The 17,585-nt window shown below is 33.6% G+C and overlaps 3 protein-coding genes across 5 annotated transcripts; 2 read left to right on the forward strand and 1 right to left on the reverse strand.

The window, feature by feature from the left end:
* On the reverse strand, positions 1–3,943 carry LOC145031552 (gamma aminobutyrate transaminase 1, mitochondrial-like). The gene is made up of 19 exons (XM_078980132.1): positions 3,777–3,943; positions 3,058–3,161; positions 2,881–2,965; positions 2,712–2,784; positions 2,536–2,633; positions 2,356–2,448; positions 2,204–2,277; positions 2,069–2,107; positions 1,903–1,991; positions 1,736–1,812; positions 1,558–1,632; positions 1,409–1,456; positions 1,235–1,318; positions 1,067–1,154; positions 902–980; positions 730–820; positions 580–658; positions 370–485; positions 1–287 (listed from the first exon to the last, which is right to left on the reverse strand). The coding sequence occupies exons 1-19, from the start codon at positions 3,807–3,809 to the stop codon at positions 213–215; spliced, it is 1,500 nt and encodes a 499-aa protein (XP_078836258.1). The 5' UTR covers positions 3,810–3,943; the 3' UTR covers positions 1–212.
* Positions 3,944–11,806: 7,863 nt separating this feature from the next.
* LOC145029063 (RING/U-box superfamily protein) lies at positions 11,807–14,062 on the forward strand. 2 transcript variants are annotated; one of them, XM_078977700.1, is made up of 7 exons: positions 11,807–11,935; positions 12,705–12,799; positions 12,915–12,994; positions 13,094–13,149; positions 13,298–13,410; positions 13,494–13,552; positions 13,617–14,062. In XM_078977700.1, the coding sequence occupies exons 1-7, from the start codon at positions 11,842–11,844 to the stop codon at positions 13,939–13,941; spliced, it is 822 nt and encodes a 273-aa protein (XP_078833826.1). In that variant the 5' UTR covers positions 11,807–11,841; the 3' UTR covers positions 13,942–14,062. The 2 variants fall into 2 exon arrangements, with proteins under 2 accessions (XP_078833826.1, XP_078833828.1); XM_078977702.1 differs by having other exon boundaries at positions 13,620–14,062.
* A 423-nt stretch (positions 14,063–14,485) lies between these two features.
* On the forward strand, positions 14,486–17,025 carry AMI1 (amidase 1). 2 transcript variants are annotated; one of them, XM_078980134.1, is made up of 9 exons: positions 14,486–14,673; positions 15,122–15,274; positions 15,369–15,493; positions 15,580–15,705; positions 15,818–16,000; positions 16,061–16,211; positions 16,287–16,455; positions 16,604–16,680; positions 16,762–16,994. In XM_078980134.1, exons 1-8 carry the CDS (start codon positions 14,558–14,560, stop codon positions 16,655–16,657), a joined length of 1,077 nt encoding a protein of 358 aa, XP_078836260.1. In that variant the 5' UTR covers positions 14,486–14,557; the 3' UTR covers positions 16,658–16,680; positions 16,762–16,994. The 2 variants fall into 2 exon arrangements, with proteins under 2 accessions (XP_078836260.1, XP_078836259.1); XM_078980133.1 differs by having other exon boundaries at positions 14,487–14,673; positions 16,546–16,680; positions 16,762–17,025.
* Positions 17,026–17,585: the final 560 nt, after the last annotated feature.

Genomic DNA, 17,585 nt, shown 5'->3' on the forward strand with positions numbered 1-17,585 from the left:
GAGCCATAAAAATGTTTTTACTTGTCAAATAATTTTTTTCCTAACAAATGTCGTTTCCTAATTACATGCACATATACACCATCAAAAGTATATATATATATTATTATAATATAATATAATATAATATAATATCCATTTAACGACGTAAATCTTTTGCTTATTGTTTTTCCCTATACCAAAATACTACCCTTTTCATCATTGTCAAGTAGCGCTCATTGCTGAGATTTTTTCAGTTCTTCCACCTTCATTTCAGTTGCCTTTAATGCTTTCCCATATATGCTTATCAACTGCAACAAGTCAACAATCAATTGTCAGCTATCTGTCATTTTCTCAGATATTTTTTTAAACATCATTTAATCATTTATATACCTCGTCAACTTCACCAGATGTAATTATAAATGGTGGTGACATCATGATGATGTCACCTGAAATACGTACTAACATCCCATGTTTCTGACACTCTGCTCCAAAGTACGCACCTACCCCTAGTAAATCCAAACATTAACAACATTACATAACATTGTAAGGGATTCAATAGTAATTTATTAACATTAGAAAAACTAAACTAAACATTCTTACCCCATTCAGGAGGAAAGGGAGTGTCGCGTGATTTATTATCCGCAAATTCTGTCGCCAAAATTAATCCCGTTCCCCTTATCTACAAAATTAATAAAAACATTTGTATTTTCTCTACATTTTATAATCACAAAAATAATATATAATGAATACCTCTCCAATTATAGGACTTGAGGAAAAGGATTTTAAACCCTCTTGAAACTTTGGTGCCACCTTATTTACTGTATCAACAATGTTTCTCTCCCTGAAAATGTGAGAAACATTTATTGTATGATAATAATAATAATTATTATTATTGTTTTGAAGATGTGAAGTAAGAAAGTACTGGTAAATTTTGAGGGCTTCTAAAGCAACAGCACAAGCTACAGGATGTCCGGAATAGGTGAATCCATGAGAAAGTACACCTAAGGAATATAAAAACGTTGGAAAATGTAATTCCAGACAATGATGGGAATCACCGATTCCGATGGAATAAGGTTTTGGATTTTACCGAGTTTATTGCTTTGTGACAATATGACATCTGAAACTTCTGAGCTAACAAGAACAGCTCCAATAGGCATATATGCAGAGGAAAGAGCCTGAAATTTTTTGGCTTTTTTTATTGTATCTAATTTTAATTGTTTTTATTTATATAATGTTTTAGTGATTATGATTATACCTTTGCTATGGAGACAAGATCAGGTTTAATCTTGTATTTATCACATCCAAACATAGTTCCAATTCTTCCAAATGCACAGATTACCTGTAAATTACAATTGCAAAATGTTATTACTTATTACAACTCAACAAAATAAAAATATAAAGTTAAAAAATTTAAAAATTACCACTTTACCTCATCAGCTATGAATAAAATATCATATTTTTTAACAACAGCCTGGACCTGCAAAATGGTTAAAAAGATATATAACACATGTGAGAGTGAGTCATTGCTTACATTAACTATAACACAGGGGCAAATCTGTAAATTTATACAAATCCAACCTTCTCAAAATAACCTTCAGGTGGAGGTATCACACCTCCTGCTCCCATTACTGGTTCTGCAATAAATGCAGCAATCTGAAATAATAAAAATATAAATAATAATTTTAAAATAAAATGTGATATCATTAAAAATAACCACCAATGATATTTGAGTAACAGATATATCTTTTCAAATTACCGTTTCTGGTCCCTCTTTGAGAATTAAATTTTCCAAATTGGTTGCTAATCTTGTGGAAAACTGATCCTCTGTTTCACCTATATTTAATTTATCCAACTCATAAATGATTAAGTAGATAAAAAAAAAAAAAAGTAAATGAAATTATAAATTTATAGAAAAAGAAAAACCTGGAAGATGGTATCTCCAATAATGGGGACAATCAGTATGCAAAACAAATGGAGTAGGCAGATCAAATTTCTGATGCAATGCTGGAAGACTTTAAAATAATAAAAAAATTGATAAGAATAAAAAATAAAGATTTTAAATATTTAGTAGAATATAGAAGAAGATTACCCAGAAAGACTAGCGGATATGAGAGTTGACCCATGGTATCTGTAAAATACATAAAATTAAATTAAAAAAAAAAAAAAATGAATCTTTTTGGAAGAAATAGAAGCATATGATAAAAAATTTGAGAAATAATATTACGATTTAGATCTAGCAATGAATTTCTTCTTGTTTGGCCTTCCAAGTGCATTGTTATAATACCATACAAGTTTCACCTAAAAAAAATATAAAATTGTTGAGAGAAGTAAAAATTTATAAAATTATGAATCAACTTATACACACCATAAGCAAACCTGAGTGTCATTAGCTTCAGAGCCACTGTTTGTGAAAAAGACTTTCTTCATTTTACTTGCTGTAAACATTTCAAGAAGCTCTTTTGCAAGATCCTAAATATAATACAAAAAAGAAAGCAGATTTAACTTTTAATATACTCAAATTAATCCACTTTAATAAATAATTAACTTTCGAAATACCAGAGAGGGTTTTGTGGTACGATTCCAAAAGGAGTGGTAGAAAGGTAAAGTATTGAGCTGCTTGGTTGCAGCATCAACAAGCCTTGATTCACTCCCCCCTAAATGTTTCAAAAAGAAATATAAAAAATAAATATTTTTCGGAAAATGTTTAATCTATAAAAGGGTTTTGTGTATACCTAAAGCTGTGCACCATAAACCAGCAAGAGAATCAAGATACTTTTTTCCATTGATGTCATACACATATGAACCCTATCATAACAAGAATCAAACCTTTTTCACAATAGGTATATTATATATAGAATATACAAAATTCCAATAGTTTTAAATGTTAATAATCTTCTTTACCTCAGACTTGTGTATTATCAAGGGATGCAAATCATCAGTCTGCCATCCAGCAGTGAAAGGAGCCAACATGTCATGTCCCTTATACCTGATATTGGAATAGAAAAAATAACTTTTTTTTTAAAGAAAATGCAATATTTTGAAGCATAGTGTTAAAGATGCATTGTTATAACATAATACCCCTTATGATCAACTGCAGAATCAGCAGTTTGTACAGCTTCTGTACTAGTCCACCTCACCAGGACACTTCTAGAACCTCCAACATTTTTTGTGTATGAACAAATCTATACATGAAAAAAAAGTTTGTGCATAAGATTTCTAATATATTTTATTCTGAAAACATATTTTTAGCTAAAAAAAACCTTTTATTAAAGAAATTTGAGTAAGATAATCATAATTAGATTAAGTTGCATTCAAAGGAATATTGTGTATCATTCATTTGAAAAAGGACAACAAAATCAGCAGATCATAAAAGGGTAAGGTGCTCCAGACATGAATCTTATGCTCCATTCCTTATACTCGTTTCTAGAATTTCAATTATCCATATCGTAATTGCCTATCTTTACTTAGGTAACTGGACCACAATCAAATCTCCTTATCTTCTACCACAGTAGAAACGGTATCCAACAAATTTTATAATTAACATAACTAATTAGCTCTTAATCATCTGAAAACATATCCTCTAGTCCTAGAAGGATGGAGAATATCAGCCCTAGCCGATATCAGATCAGTAATAGCGATAGCAGTATACTAATTTTAACAAGGACCATGTATAGTTCAATAAGGCATATATTCGATTTTAATTCGTGTAATAAACTGATTCCGATTCCGATTCCGATTCCGATTACGATTCCGATTGCGTGCATGAATGGGAGGAACAACTAATAAGAGGGCCTGACCTGTGATGACGCTCTTCGAAACAGATTATTCATCTTCTCCTATATTTTAGTGAAAAAGCTCCAAGATTCGAGTGAATGTTTTCAACAGCAGTATATGATTTCCCTTTTATACGCCGTTGAAAGAGACAGTGAGGGAGTCGACTTAAAATAAAAAGGAGAGTATGTCGACCGTGCGGTGTTCATAGCTGGCTTTTAATAATCGAAATCGGATAAAGATCGGATCGTAGATATCGTTTTTGATATATTCTTATTTGTTTGAGCTTTTTATAAGAAGATAATTACTTAAATAATTAGTAGATAGACAGTTTGATTAAAAAATACATTACAGATTTGGTAGAAAACATTGGATAATTACAAATTTGGTCCATTTTCTTTAGGAATGTAAATGAGTCGAGCTAGTCGTGAGTTAGTCGAGCTCGGATCGATAAATGCTCGAAACGAGCCGAGCTTTAACGAGTCCAAGCCCAAGTTCAAGTCTAGAATAAAGTTTAGTTAGTTAACGAGCCGATCTTAAGCCTTCAAATAAGAGCTTGTTTAAGCTCGCGAGCCTTAACGGACTTTTGTATAATATAAATTCTACAACTTTATTTTATATATTATTGTTAATTAATAATTACCATACTAAAGTTACATGAGTACTCTTGGGCTTGGGTTTTGTCGTATAATGTGGTTTTTACAATAATCTTATTTTACCCTAATAGATACTTCTCTTTCTCTCACTAACGATCATACTCCACTCTCCATTTTGTTCGTATGCTGGACGCAAGGGCGGAGCTTTATAGGGGCAAGGGGTGGCTGTGGCCCCCCTGATTTTTTTGTTATATATAGCCTTTCTATTTTAATTTTGTACATATTAGGCCTAAAAATATACAAATTTTGGCCATACCCCCCTGTTTACCGATTTTTATACATATTATACTTCCGGCCAAGGGCGGATCCAAGGGGATCCCGGGGTAACCCGAGATACCCCTCAAAAAATTTTGGTAGTGTAATTTTTGTTTATGTATCCCTCAAAAAAAAATCGGTATAGTGTATATATACGCATCCCTCCACTTATAAACACAAACAAATAGTTGGTCTGCTGGTTAAGGTGTTGACTTATTGAAGTAAAGGTTTCAAGATCAATTCTTGCTTCTTACATATTCTTTGTTTACTTTTGTTTTATTTTCCCAGCTATTCTATCCCACATCGCTAAACACATGTAAACTCAGTCATTTTTTTCTATTATATAAACATGTTATCCTCATGCTTTATTTGATATCTACTTTGAATCCCACATCTATTCAAGTATCAAAATATACTTCAACTTCATGTTTATATAACAAGACTTGAGGTTAGCTAAGGATTCGATAAGATTTGGGTTTAAAACTGAAACCGTACCGGGGAAACCCAATCACCCCGGGAAAAAAGTTGGGTTACCCTAAAAAAATTGGGATACCCCTTTACTTTGATCCTGACTCCGCCACTGCTTCCCCCCCCCCCAAATCAAATGTTAAAGCTCCGCCCCTAGCTGCACGTCTTTGTTTAACACCCAAGTTAGATTTGTTTTTTTTTTCGATGTTTATTTTATCTATTTTTATTGATGTTGTCTCTATATTTATGGCATTAACCTCGATGGCCCTGCAAGATGCACATTAAGGCATTAACCTCGATGGTGAGGTAGATCGACATATTGGACAGAGGACCTTTGTAGTATGGAAGGAATTTGTTGAAGTGACTCTTCCTGATGGCAAGGTAAAACTTGAATGTGTTCATTGGAAGCACTTGACTAAAGTTAGGTCTGGCACTACAACAACATATAGACGACATTTGGATATCAGCCCAATATGTAAAGCTTAGTAAGGAAGAAATTACTACTAAAGTTGTACAACCTGCTATGAAATCAACATAGGCGACAGTATAATACCATACCCATTTGTTAACTTATAGATTTTTAATCATCTACTAAGCATCACTATTTTAATGCATATACATTTTCAAATGGAGGATTTGGTGATATATTGGTATTATGATTTTGAAGTTGGACATGTTAGTTACTTCTTAATATTTTAGTTTTACAAGTGAACTATCGTTATCATGTTAGTAATATAGTTTGGTGGTGTTGGTTTCTAGTTGATATTTGTAAGTTTCGTCTAAGAGTATTCATGTTACTTATATATTTAAGTGATTTTGGTTTCTAATTTATATTTTGGGGTATATGTATGAATTGAATACAACCGGATATTGTAACGCCCGTAGATCAGGGCTAGTCAATTTAGAGACGTTAAGCGTCAAAAATGATTTTTTGATGGAAGATTATTTTAAAGGAATAATCTTAACTAATATGTAATATATGTTACAAGGATTCTGTACATATAAAGAACGCCAAAATCCGAGTTATAACGAAGAAGTTATGACATGTCGAAGTTTCGCGACAGAACCGGTACGACGCTGAATGATGTAAAAAGTGAATTTACGTTAGAGTGATATTTAGCCTTAGTGATCTAAACGAAAGTCATAGAGTTCGTTAAACTATGAGCGTGCATAAAAAGAATGTCCTAATCTGACTTCATATGAGGAAGTTATGATTTTTCTAAGTTTCGACTTAGCGGTGTGCAACCCCAATACTCGATTTGAAATCGAGCAGTTTTTAGCCGAAAAAATCTAAACGAGAATTGAAGATCTTGTTGATGGTAGTGCAACGGTGAAAAGACAGACGAAAACATACGTCGCATGAAGACGTTATTAATTTATAACAGAGTTTTCCTGTCCCAACCTACTAAAATAACATAATAAAAATAAATTCAAAATTAGCTGACGGAGTCTAACGAAAGTTGTAGATCGTAGTCTCATCTACGTGGGGATATAAAGAACGTCGAAAACGGAGCTCGTATGAGGAATATATGAATTTGTGAAGTTTATTAAATAATTAAAGTATTTAATTTAAACATAAATTCGGATATTATCCAAAGGGGGGAGTCACCGGCCTTATCCGGGTTACGCCCAGCGTACCTAAGATTACGCCCAGCGTAATCGAAGGGTTCCAGCCCCTATAAAAGGAAGTTGAGGTTGCCGAGTTTCTTTGCTCATTTTCTTTCTTTCTCTCGCGTTTTTGCATCGTTTTTCGTGCAAGAAATATCCCGAAGCCCCGGCATCAACCCCGAGACGCAAAGCAAGTCCCGAAGCCCCGAAGATCCCGAGAATTAAAGTTTCCGAGCCGAAGCTCTGCTTGCGAGAAGCGAATTTTTGTGAAGATCTTCCAAATCTACCGAATAATACTACTTCTACAAGCCGTAGTGTTGTCCGATTATCTTCTGATCAAGTGAGTGTGTGGTCACTTTCATCTTACACACACACACATATCTATATATATATATATATATATATATATATATATATATATATATTGTTGTTTATACGTGTGAGTGTGTGGTTAGTTTCTTCTAACACATAAATATGAAGTATTTGCTTTGAAATGCGTGTTATGTGTTTATATACTATTGTTTATTTGATATAAGTGTGGAATGGATGTTTTATATGGTTTTTAAATGAGTTAAATCATACATGTATTTTATATCTACTAATATGTTAGGTAGAACATGGGTAGATGATATAGTTGGTATGTGATAAAATGATGAGGTAAATGACGAGGTATGTAAGATGCTTAAAGAATCATATTGGTAGATGCACCAAGTAGAGAATGTCATAATACTAGCAGATGCGCTTAAGAATAATATTGGTAGATGCACAAAATAGAGAATGTCCTAATACTAGCAGATGCGCTTATAGGATAATCTTGGCAGATGCGCTTATAGGATAATGTCGACAGATGCGCCCAAAAGAGAATGCCATAAACCTAGCAATCGCGCCTCATAGTGTATGACGTAATCCTGACAGAGGTGCTTAAAGGATGATGTTGGTAGATGCGCCTTATGTAGTAATAGATTTTGTGACAATTGCTTAGGTCAATCCTTAGGAATGAATGAATGGCGGGTAGTTGAATTCTGAGGGTAAAATCCTAAGAAATAAAGAAGATAATGGGTATGGTTAATTTGGTTGATTGTTTGATGGTTGAATATAATAATTATATTATTGTGGGTTGAAAACCCTATATGCTCACCAGGCTCCCAAGCCTGACCCACTCAGTTTTCTTTGCATTACAGGTAATGACACAATAGTATAAGTTGGTGGACTTGACAAGAGATTTTGGATTATAGATCAGTAGTTATAAATGATTGTTGTAAACTCTATTTTTAATGTTTATGCTTTTGGTCTGTATCGGAACATGACATCTCGAGCTCTTGTTATTTAATGAAAATACATTTCTTTAAAGAAATGCTTCGATAAATTATTATCACGTTTTGTTTTGGGAACAAATTCCGCAACTGTTTTCTTTAAAAGATTACTCTGATTTTAAAAACAAGCATAAACAAATCGGTCTTTTATGGCCGTGAAATTGGGGATGTCACAGATATTAATATAATCATATATGACTTTTACAAATCTTAAATATAAAGTATGTTTTAAGCTTAATGCGTATTTTTTGTGTGATTTTCAACTTCATAAATTGAGCTCCTTAAAGAACTTTAACTATGTTACTAACAACCCGATCTCGATCTGAGTTGCGGTCATTTAGGCTTCACAAATAAACGAGTCTTAACATGCCAATCCCCGAGCTTTTTATATGTTGCAAAAGCCAATCCCAAGCTTCACACCCCATGCTCAAACGGGCTCGAGCCTGAGCTCGAGCTTCTATAACTTCAAACGAGTCTAACTAGATTAGTGTCGGCTCGGATCGAATCGTTTACATCCTTAATTTGCTCCTTGATTTAGAGTATATCATTTGGCACCCCAGAACCAACACCCCACTAACCATTTAATTATTCTATTTAAAACGGGGTGTTACACTTCATCACCACCATCACTTTTCATCTTCAAACTCAAGATTCTCTCACTTTTTTTCCTCTCTAGCACAAAGAACATTCCCCCTCCATCAAAGATCATCGCTCTTGGTAAGTTTTTGTTTGACTCTATAGTTTTAACCTCAAGTTTACACCAAAAATATCTTCTTAACCCACATAATTTCATTATCTATGCTCTTAGAACATCTTAGAGCTCGAAAATCTCCTCAAGAACACATATAGGGCCGTGATCTCCTCATTTCCTCACCAAAAACCGAGAACTTTAGAGCAAAGTGAGTTTGTACTCCCTATTTTCGATTTTTACTTTGTTTTGGGGGAGAATACAATTTGTTTTGTGTAGATCTATGTGTGCATGCATGATTTTGTGTGTTTTCTTTAGTTATATATATATATATATATATATGTGTGTGTGTGTGTGTGTTTATGTGTTGTAAACTTCATGAACTTAAAGATCTTCTAAAAGATGATGATATTGGTATAACATAACACTTATTTCAACTTACCTTGCAAGAAAAAGGTTTAAAATACATTTAGGTTACTTGGATCAAAGAAAAACTTCATAAAAGGGGCCGAAATCGGCAAAATGACAAAGTATGGGTTATTTATGTAACTCACGGCTAGTAAGGGGTTCAAAAGAAATTTTTTGCTAAACATGGCTAATCTCGACATTTGAGACCTTATAGGGACCAAAAATGTGAATATTTTCATAAATGGGCCTTATTTGGGCCTCTCACAGTTTTAGGCCCAAAAATTACAATTTTTGATCTTGTGTGGGCTTAATTGTCATTTTCAAGAAAGTTGTGCCAAAAATGTAAATTTTTGATAAAAAAGGGTCAAAGTTGTGAAATTATGAAAATTTGGGGCAAAAAGATGAAATTTTTTATAATGGGTCGAAGATGTATATTTTCACAAAAATCAAGCCAAAAATGATATTTTTGACAAAAGTGAGTTAAAAATGTTATTTTTACTAAAATTGGGCCTTAATTGTAAATTTTTGGCTTAATAGGCAAAGAATATCATTTTTACAAAAAATAGACCTTTTATGCTATTTTAGTAAATAATTGAGTTAATACTAGCAAAATAATAACAAACGGACTAATTTTTACCATTCTCAGGTTATTGGGCCTTAGTGGCTCATCTATATGCTTGATAGGTCCTGAGTTGTTCGCTACAGTTAGACTACACTGTTTTAGGGTGACAAAAACCTTATTCTATTTTCTGTCGGCGTTCATAAACGCTAAGACATACGAACTTGTCATTATCTAGTATGATTATAACGACTCACTTAGAGGAATTAACATTATGAAATTTACAAGAGACCATTCTCTTTTCTCTATGGATTACTCGGGAACATACTCGCGCCAGTACTCAATCTCGGGGGTTGATATACCAGCATTCTCTTTTACAGGCAACATAGGGTTGTCTGGGGGCATTCTCTTTATATTATCTTCATTTACTCTTGGCATTCCATTAAACAAAAACACACATGCATTAATACAAGATCTGACACAAACATACTAAACCATTTTAAGAAAATATAGGATTTTCTTGTGATTACAAAGTTGTACAAATCATTTTCTCAAACATGTTCATGAACTCACCAACATTTTTATGTTGACATTTTTAAATTAACTTGTATTCTTAGGAAACCGTTGAAGCAAGTTGAGTTGAACAAACTAATGGATGTGTTGTTATATTTTGTTTCATCATACTTATATTATTTTGGCATTTAATATTTAAACACAATACTCGATGTAAACTATGTACGTTGTTATATTACATGTATGATGATGATGATGTTATGTTTCAATTATATACTATGTGATGATACTACAAAGATGAAGTCACGCACAAGCCCCCAGACGTTTTCGCCGTCTAGTTCGGGGGTGTGACATACCTGCTTGTACGCCCAACGTACTCACCCTCTTCAGCCCAAACTTGATTTTTCACTTAATCCAATAAGGCATAGCTCCAAAACACAAATCTGACTTCCTTGAGCTGGAATACCACGTAAAGTTGCCAACTTTACGTTCACATATGGCTAAAAGAAGCTCTTAAGCTTAAAAGGGACTTAATGGTTGTCTTAATGCATGCATGATACCAAAATACACATAAAGCTTGCACCTTTATGCTCGAGGATACCAAAACAAACTCAGATCTAAAAGGATGAACCTTCAAACAACCTAACTCATCCATAACCCAAAAAGGAGACCAAAATCATAATAAACTAGTCATGAAGAGATCTAATCATACACGATCCAAGATGCAAACTTGATACCTCATAAAGCTTCCCTACAATATGATGATCATGGATCCAAAGTCTCTCCACCAAGCCAAACAACTTCAAGCTTCTCTTTTTTCCTTCCCAAGGGAAAAATGTGCACCAAAAACCTTCTAAGAGCTCAAGAACACCACCAAGTGGCTAAAAGGATCGATCTAGGGTTTTTAGAGTATGGAGGCTAGCTTAGAAATGAACCAAAGGGACTAACATAATGTTTATATAGGGTACATCCCTAAAAATTAGGGTTTCATCATTTGCCTCGTACGCCCAACGTACGAGGTCTCGCACCCCGATCCCATATCTGCAGTACGCTAAGTGTACGCTCCATTACGCATGACGTAACCCCTCTCGCATTAGTACGCTCCACGTACTCCCTTGGTACGCCCCGTGTACTGGAGTTTTCCCCTCAAACCCTAATTCACTCCGAAGGCCATAACAACTCCAATTCAGACCATCCTTATATCCATGAAAATTGTATTGAGAAGCTCTACATTCTTATCAACTCATACTTGACTTAAAGTTCCCCGAACACAAAATCCAATTTCCATAAAAGCTTGCTGCTAATTTACCAAAATACCCCTTGACACCAAAACCAATTCTGAATGCCCGAACCATTTACATATCATCACCCACGACCAAATGGGTAACGTTTCAAAACAAGGTTTTACACAAAGGTAAAATAACTATCTTTTCCTTTCTTTCTAACTCGAGAATTGAAAATTTTACTTTACTTCCCTTTCTTTAAAGCGCTCAAAAATTACATCAATACCATTTAAAGAAAAAAAGAAAAGTTTTTAGACCATGGTGATGATAACCTAAATTATATTCCATTTTTTGCATAATTTTTTTTTTCATAACTCGGGGTTTGAGACCAAAACCAAAAATGGACCAAAAAGAGGAGAGCAGCTCCATATTCGACCCTTGCCCCATTTGCCTCTCACCGATTAATCAAGAATCCTACTTGGATCAATGTTTTCGTACGTATCATCTTCTCATCTCTTGCTTTCTGATTTCTCTTCTCACCTTGTTCGAATCTTTAATATATACAGAGAATTGGCTTGGCTCGTATTATATCATCCGGTGGCTTATAGCTCTCTTGATTTTCTTCTTTCTAGATTGTATGAACTGTGTAATCACCAACTAAACTGTTTGTATTCTTGTATGAATCGTGTCATCATCACCCCAATTGTTCGTATTCTCTCAGTTTCACCCAGAAAGACGTAATTTCATAATTTTAGGTAAGACGGACCATTATTCATCTTCAAAGTTGATTTACCTCTAATGAATTCGCTGGAAAGTAATTGTCGAAGTTCATGACAACTATTCCCTCCCTTCCATCAAATCACTATAGGGAGTTCCCATGAAAATTGCAATCTTCAAAATTAGTCCTTTGCCAAAATTGCAACTTATTTCATAATTTTCAGGATATTTACACCTAACGATCAACCATTTTTGTTAATCGATTGCAATTTTCGGAAGTGGTATGAAGAAAAACTAAACTTTTGAAAAAAAAAATCAAAATATCAATTTTGAATTTCAAAACATTAAGGCTCCATTATCTTTTCCCCTTTCTGTTCCTGAGTTGCAAGTCTAGCTTCATATATATCACTATCAATATGGGCAATGTACTTTGTTTTTACACATTTCTATGATGCTATTATAGTAAAAAAAAAGTAAGTATGTTGCTATTATGTGCATGAAGACTAAACCTGTGTATTTTACATGTGTTGTGATGACTATTTGCAGATAAATTTTGCTACAGTTGCATCCTGCAATGGACAAAAGTAGTTGCTACTAAGCATTCTCCTCGTGAACCCTTCATAAAGTGTCCTCTTTGTAAGGTTTGTCATACATAATAACTTTCAGATATATAAAAACTAATTCCATGAAAATGAGAAAAGATTTATAAAAATGCATTCTTGGTGAACTGATTTTACAATTATGGTTATCTTGCAGACAAAAAGTTCATCAATAATATATGGGTATGATGGAAGCTCTTTCCAACAGCATCTTCTTTATGAGAATTCAGAAAATAGGTAATTTTTCTTTCTATATTATATTTTATTATACTACTATGTTTTGTCCTTGTTTTAGATATTTAGTAAGCTTACTTATTCTATCCTTTGTAAATGTAGCATTTTCTTCACAAAAGCCCATAAGTACAGATTACAGTGCTACTACGTTGAGCTAGGTATTCTACTTTGCAAATGGTTTTGTATTATTGTATTAAACCAAAATAGTGATGAGATAACTTAAGAAAATCAAACTGTTTTATACCTAATAACCAACGTGACACTTTTTGCATATTTTCTTCTATACTTACAAATTATGTGTATCAGGTAACTCAACTGGTAATATTAACATATCGCGTTATTGGAAATCCAATAAATATCTTCAACCGAATCAATGGCTATATAATTGGGTTAGAAGGGAAATTCAAGCTTTGATTCAGGTCCACTTCATTATTTTTCTTGTATTCTTGATATATTTTATACCATAAGAAAGCTATTATAATTGATTCTTCTTTTTGTGTAGGAGAAAGATGTTGATATAATTGTTCATCATATTATTGGAGTCATTGATTCATGGAGAAGGTAAGTTATACCATTTGGTTGACTATTAGTCAAATATCTCAGTAATGGCAAATTGGTAATTTAGCAGAAACGAGCCAAAGGGGTCTAAAGTTTCGGCTGAATTAAAACAAGAAGGGTTCAAGAGAATGGTGGTGGATGCTGCGAAGCCTTTTTTGAGAGGGAGAGTGGATCGATTTGTGAATGAGGTGGAAATGTTTTTAGCTTCTGGATTGAATATCGAAGCATATGATAAAGTTTATGTCAAACATTTGGGTTGGAAAATTCCGGAGATAGTGGGTGATGATATTGATGATGATGATGATGATGATGATGATGCACATGTTGATTGTAACCCGGTGATTCCGTTGTTGTCTTTTTCTGATGATGATGAGCTTGATGAAACTAGTTGAATGGTTTTCGGGTTTTAGAATTAGAAAAATATTGTTTTGATGAAAATGTTAACTATGTGTCTATGTCGATGTTGTTAATTGTTTATTAATTTTTTTGGAACAACCAATTGAATATATTAAACCAACTAGCAAGGAGTTGGTGAATAAATTAAAAAAATACATCATCACGTCATGTTACAAGTGGATTTTTAATTTAATCTCATCAAGAAATCTAAAATTTTCTACATCTTGATGATAAATTGATAACCAAGAAAATGCAATATCAACTATCGAATTAGAAAGTGAGTTCTTGTGCATTTTGTCTCGTTTGTTCTAGATCTTGCAAAACCATAGTGGGAGCTTTAAACATGAAAAAACAATTAATTAGTTTTTTTTACATAATTTGATGAAATTAGATGTGAATATTCACATCTATTAGAGATCGGTAAATAAGTTCTCTAAAATGGAGCAAATTAGTAAAAAAATAATTGTTATGCATGTTTTGGACATAAAGAAGTTGTGGAATGTGGACCCCTATCCTTCATTCAAAACGTTATGTACTCCACTCTACACTCCACTCCTAATCCTCTATGTTATCTTCTCCGACTGAAAATTTCAAGCATACACAGACGATAACATGGCAGTGAGCTCCGATTACGGAGCGTTCATGGAGAAATTTATTCTCCCGCCCTTGCCAACAACTTCTCCGGCGCAGCTCCCCTTGAATCGCCTCACTTTTGCTGTCAAAGACATGTGAGTTTTCTCTTAATCCTCCACTCATGGTCGCTGACTTTCAACCTCTCATGCTATCTATTAACGTACTTATTATATACAACTGTTTACTGATACGGTGGTTCACCTGGTTTCATTATCAATTTACAACAGTGATTAATTAATTAATTAACTGGTACTACTTTTTTATTTTATGTTTGTAAAGCAAACGAATGCAGTGTTTGCGTTTCTACATTTTGTTTGCAACACATGAACAAATGTAGATTAAAAGCAGGAAATCACAAATTATTTGGTTAATCTCTTACACGATTTCAATGGCCAACTGACTAATCAAATGATTGGTTTCAATTGCGCCTGATTGAAATGTTCTCTGTCAAAACCACTTTAGTTGAAAACCTACGTATTCATTACTCAATGCATTTGTACTTTGTACTTGATTCAGTTTAGTTATTTTTGAACTGCAAATCAGATTTGACATGGATGGATACGTGAGTGGATTTGGGAATCCAGATTGGCTGAAGACTCATTCTGCTGCAACCTCCACAGCTCCTGCTGTTTTGGCCATGTTGAATGCAGGTGCCACATGTATTGGAAGAACTGCCATGGATGAAATGGCTTACAGGTCAGATACATGATACAACAATACATCCATAATAATATCTGTTCAATCTACATGAAATATAAAAAGATGTTAAAATTAATGTTTTGGAGCACAGCATAAATGGAGAAAATATACATTATGGTACACCCCTTAATCCATGTGCACCTGATCGTGTTCCTGGTGGATCTTCAAGTGGCTCTGCTGTAGCAGTTAGTGCTGAACTTGCTGATTTCTCTTTAGGTGAGTGAGTTTACAGGGAATGTTCTTTTTTAGAGTAAATGAAACGAGAGTAAATGACCATTTTGCCCTTTTGTCTATACGTGTAGGCACTGACACAGGTGGAAGTGTAAGAGTTCCTGGATCATACTGTGGAATCTTTGGGTTTCGTCCATCTCATGGAATTGTTTCCACTGAAGGAGTTATTCCCATGGCACAGAGTTTTGATACTGTTGGTAAGTTTTAATAACTGTTATTTTCATTAACAGGAAATCAAATAATGTATGATATGATTAAATCATGTGGAAAATATGTTATAAAAACTTGTAATTTGGAATTTCAATACAGGATGGTTTTCTAGGGATCCTGGGACTTTAAACCATGTTGGGAAGATATTATTAGGGTTACCTAATGAAAAACTTGTGCACCCTAATAAAGTCTTAATTGCTGAAGATTGTTTCAAGCTTCTTAGTATTCCAACCACACGAGTGACCAAAGTCGTTGCTACATCAATCGAGAAGTTATTCGGAGGTAATCCTTATGTAAAATGACCGTTTTGCCCCTGATTTATATCTAACTTCAGTATTGCAGGTGATATTTTACAGTCTGTTAACCTCGGAGACATTATCGAAAGCAAAGTTCCAAGTCTGAAGCACTTCATGCAGAATGATAATACAGAAAACAAAGAATTCAGCATTAAATCTTTGGTTGCTCTTTCTACTTCCATGCGATTGCTTCAAAGGTGTGATTTTAATATTTCATCTTCTAGAAGATTAACATTGTGATATAACATGGTAACTCCCCCATTGTGGTGTAGATTTGAATTCAAGAAGAACCATGGTGAGTGGGTAACCACAGTTAAACCTAACTTGGGTCCAGGTATATCAGAAAGGGTATTTGATGCCCTTAACACATCAGAACAAGACATAGGCCCCTTTGACTCCATTAAGACCCAACTACAAGAAGCTCTCTCTTCTCTCTTAGGGGTATCACTCCTCTCCCTCTTGAAATACATTTATTTTATTTCTGGGTAAAAAAAGTAAAAAGTATATATATATATATATTTTTTTAATTAGGAAAATGGGATAATTGTTTTCCCTACTGTTCCTGGACCCCCACCTAAATTGCAAACAGAGACGACTTCATTGGAGACTTTTCGTGCCAGGGCATTCAGCTTGCTGTCTATAGCTGGAGTATCTGGATTCTGCCAGGTCAGCATTTAAAAACCATTATTTATTTATTTATTTATTTATTTATTTATTAAGAGATTTAAAACATGGTTTGGTTTACAGGTGACAATTCCACTAGGGAAATATGAGGATCTTCCTGTGTCGGTTTCTATGTTGGCAAAGCATGGTTCAGATGGGTTCCTACTAAATCTTGTTGAAACTCTTTATGACACTTTGAGAGAACAAGTTTGTATTGCTGAGAAAGTGAATTACTAGATTCAGAAGGCTAAATGTAATTGATAAATTGAAATTGCTTGATATGTATGAATATATGTGTAGATACACAGTTATATGTATATGAAAGCAGCAAGTAAGAGTAAAGTACAAGCATGGATCTACTCTATTACAGAGTTATTATGATGCTTCTAGTTCTAAAAAATGATATCCAGTTTTTAATGTCAAAATGTATGATGCTGATAAAATACCTAGTTTGAGTCCCAAACAAATTTTTTATTGATGTTAAATACACACGAAACTAAGTGATGTGAGTGGTGTACATATATAAATAGTATAAGTAGTTTTCGTTCATTACATTGCGCATCAGACACACAAGTTAATCTCAAGTCTAACAATGTACAAATCTTTGCTTCTGTCCAACTCATCAAACTCTCACATGCAACAAAACAATCCATCACCATTTATTTATTTATTCTCTCAAATTCATCATTTTCATCCTAATGGTTTTACCTCTTATACTTAATACTTATCCTTTCTATTCATCGTAATTATATATAATGAATAAAGGGCCCGATATCAATATTGTTTCTATAATAATAATGAATCCACTTTGAAAATCCAAAACCATCATTACTTTCCATAATTATTATTAAAAACAAAACTTAAAAAATCCACATGTATGAGAAAAATCTTCATTTATCAACGTGTAA

The sequence above is a fragment of the Lactuca saligna genome, chromosome 2 (genome assembly GCF_052625555.1).
Source record: "Lactuca saligna cultivar CGN05327 chromosome 2, ASM5262555v1, whole genome shotgun sequence".
NCBI classification, from domain to species: Eukaryota; Viridiplantae; Streptophyta; class Magnoliopsida; order Asterales; family Asteraceae; genus Lactuca; species Lactuca saligna.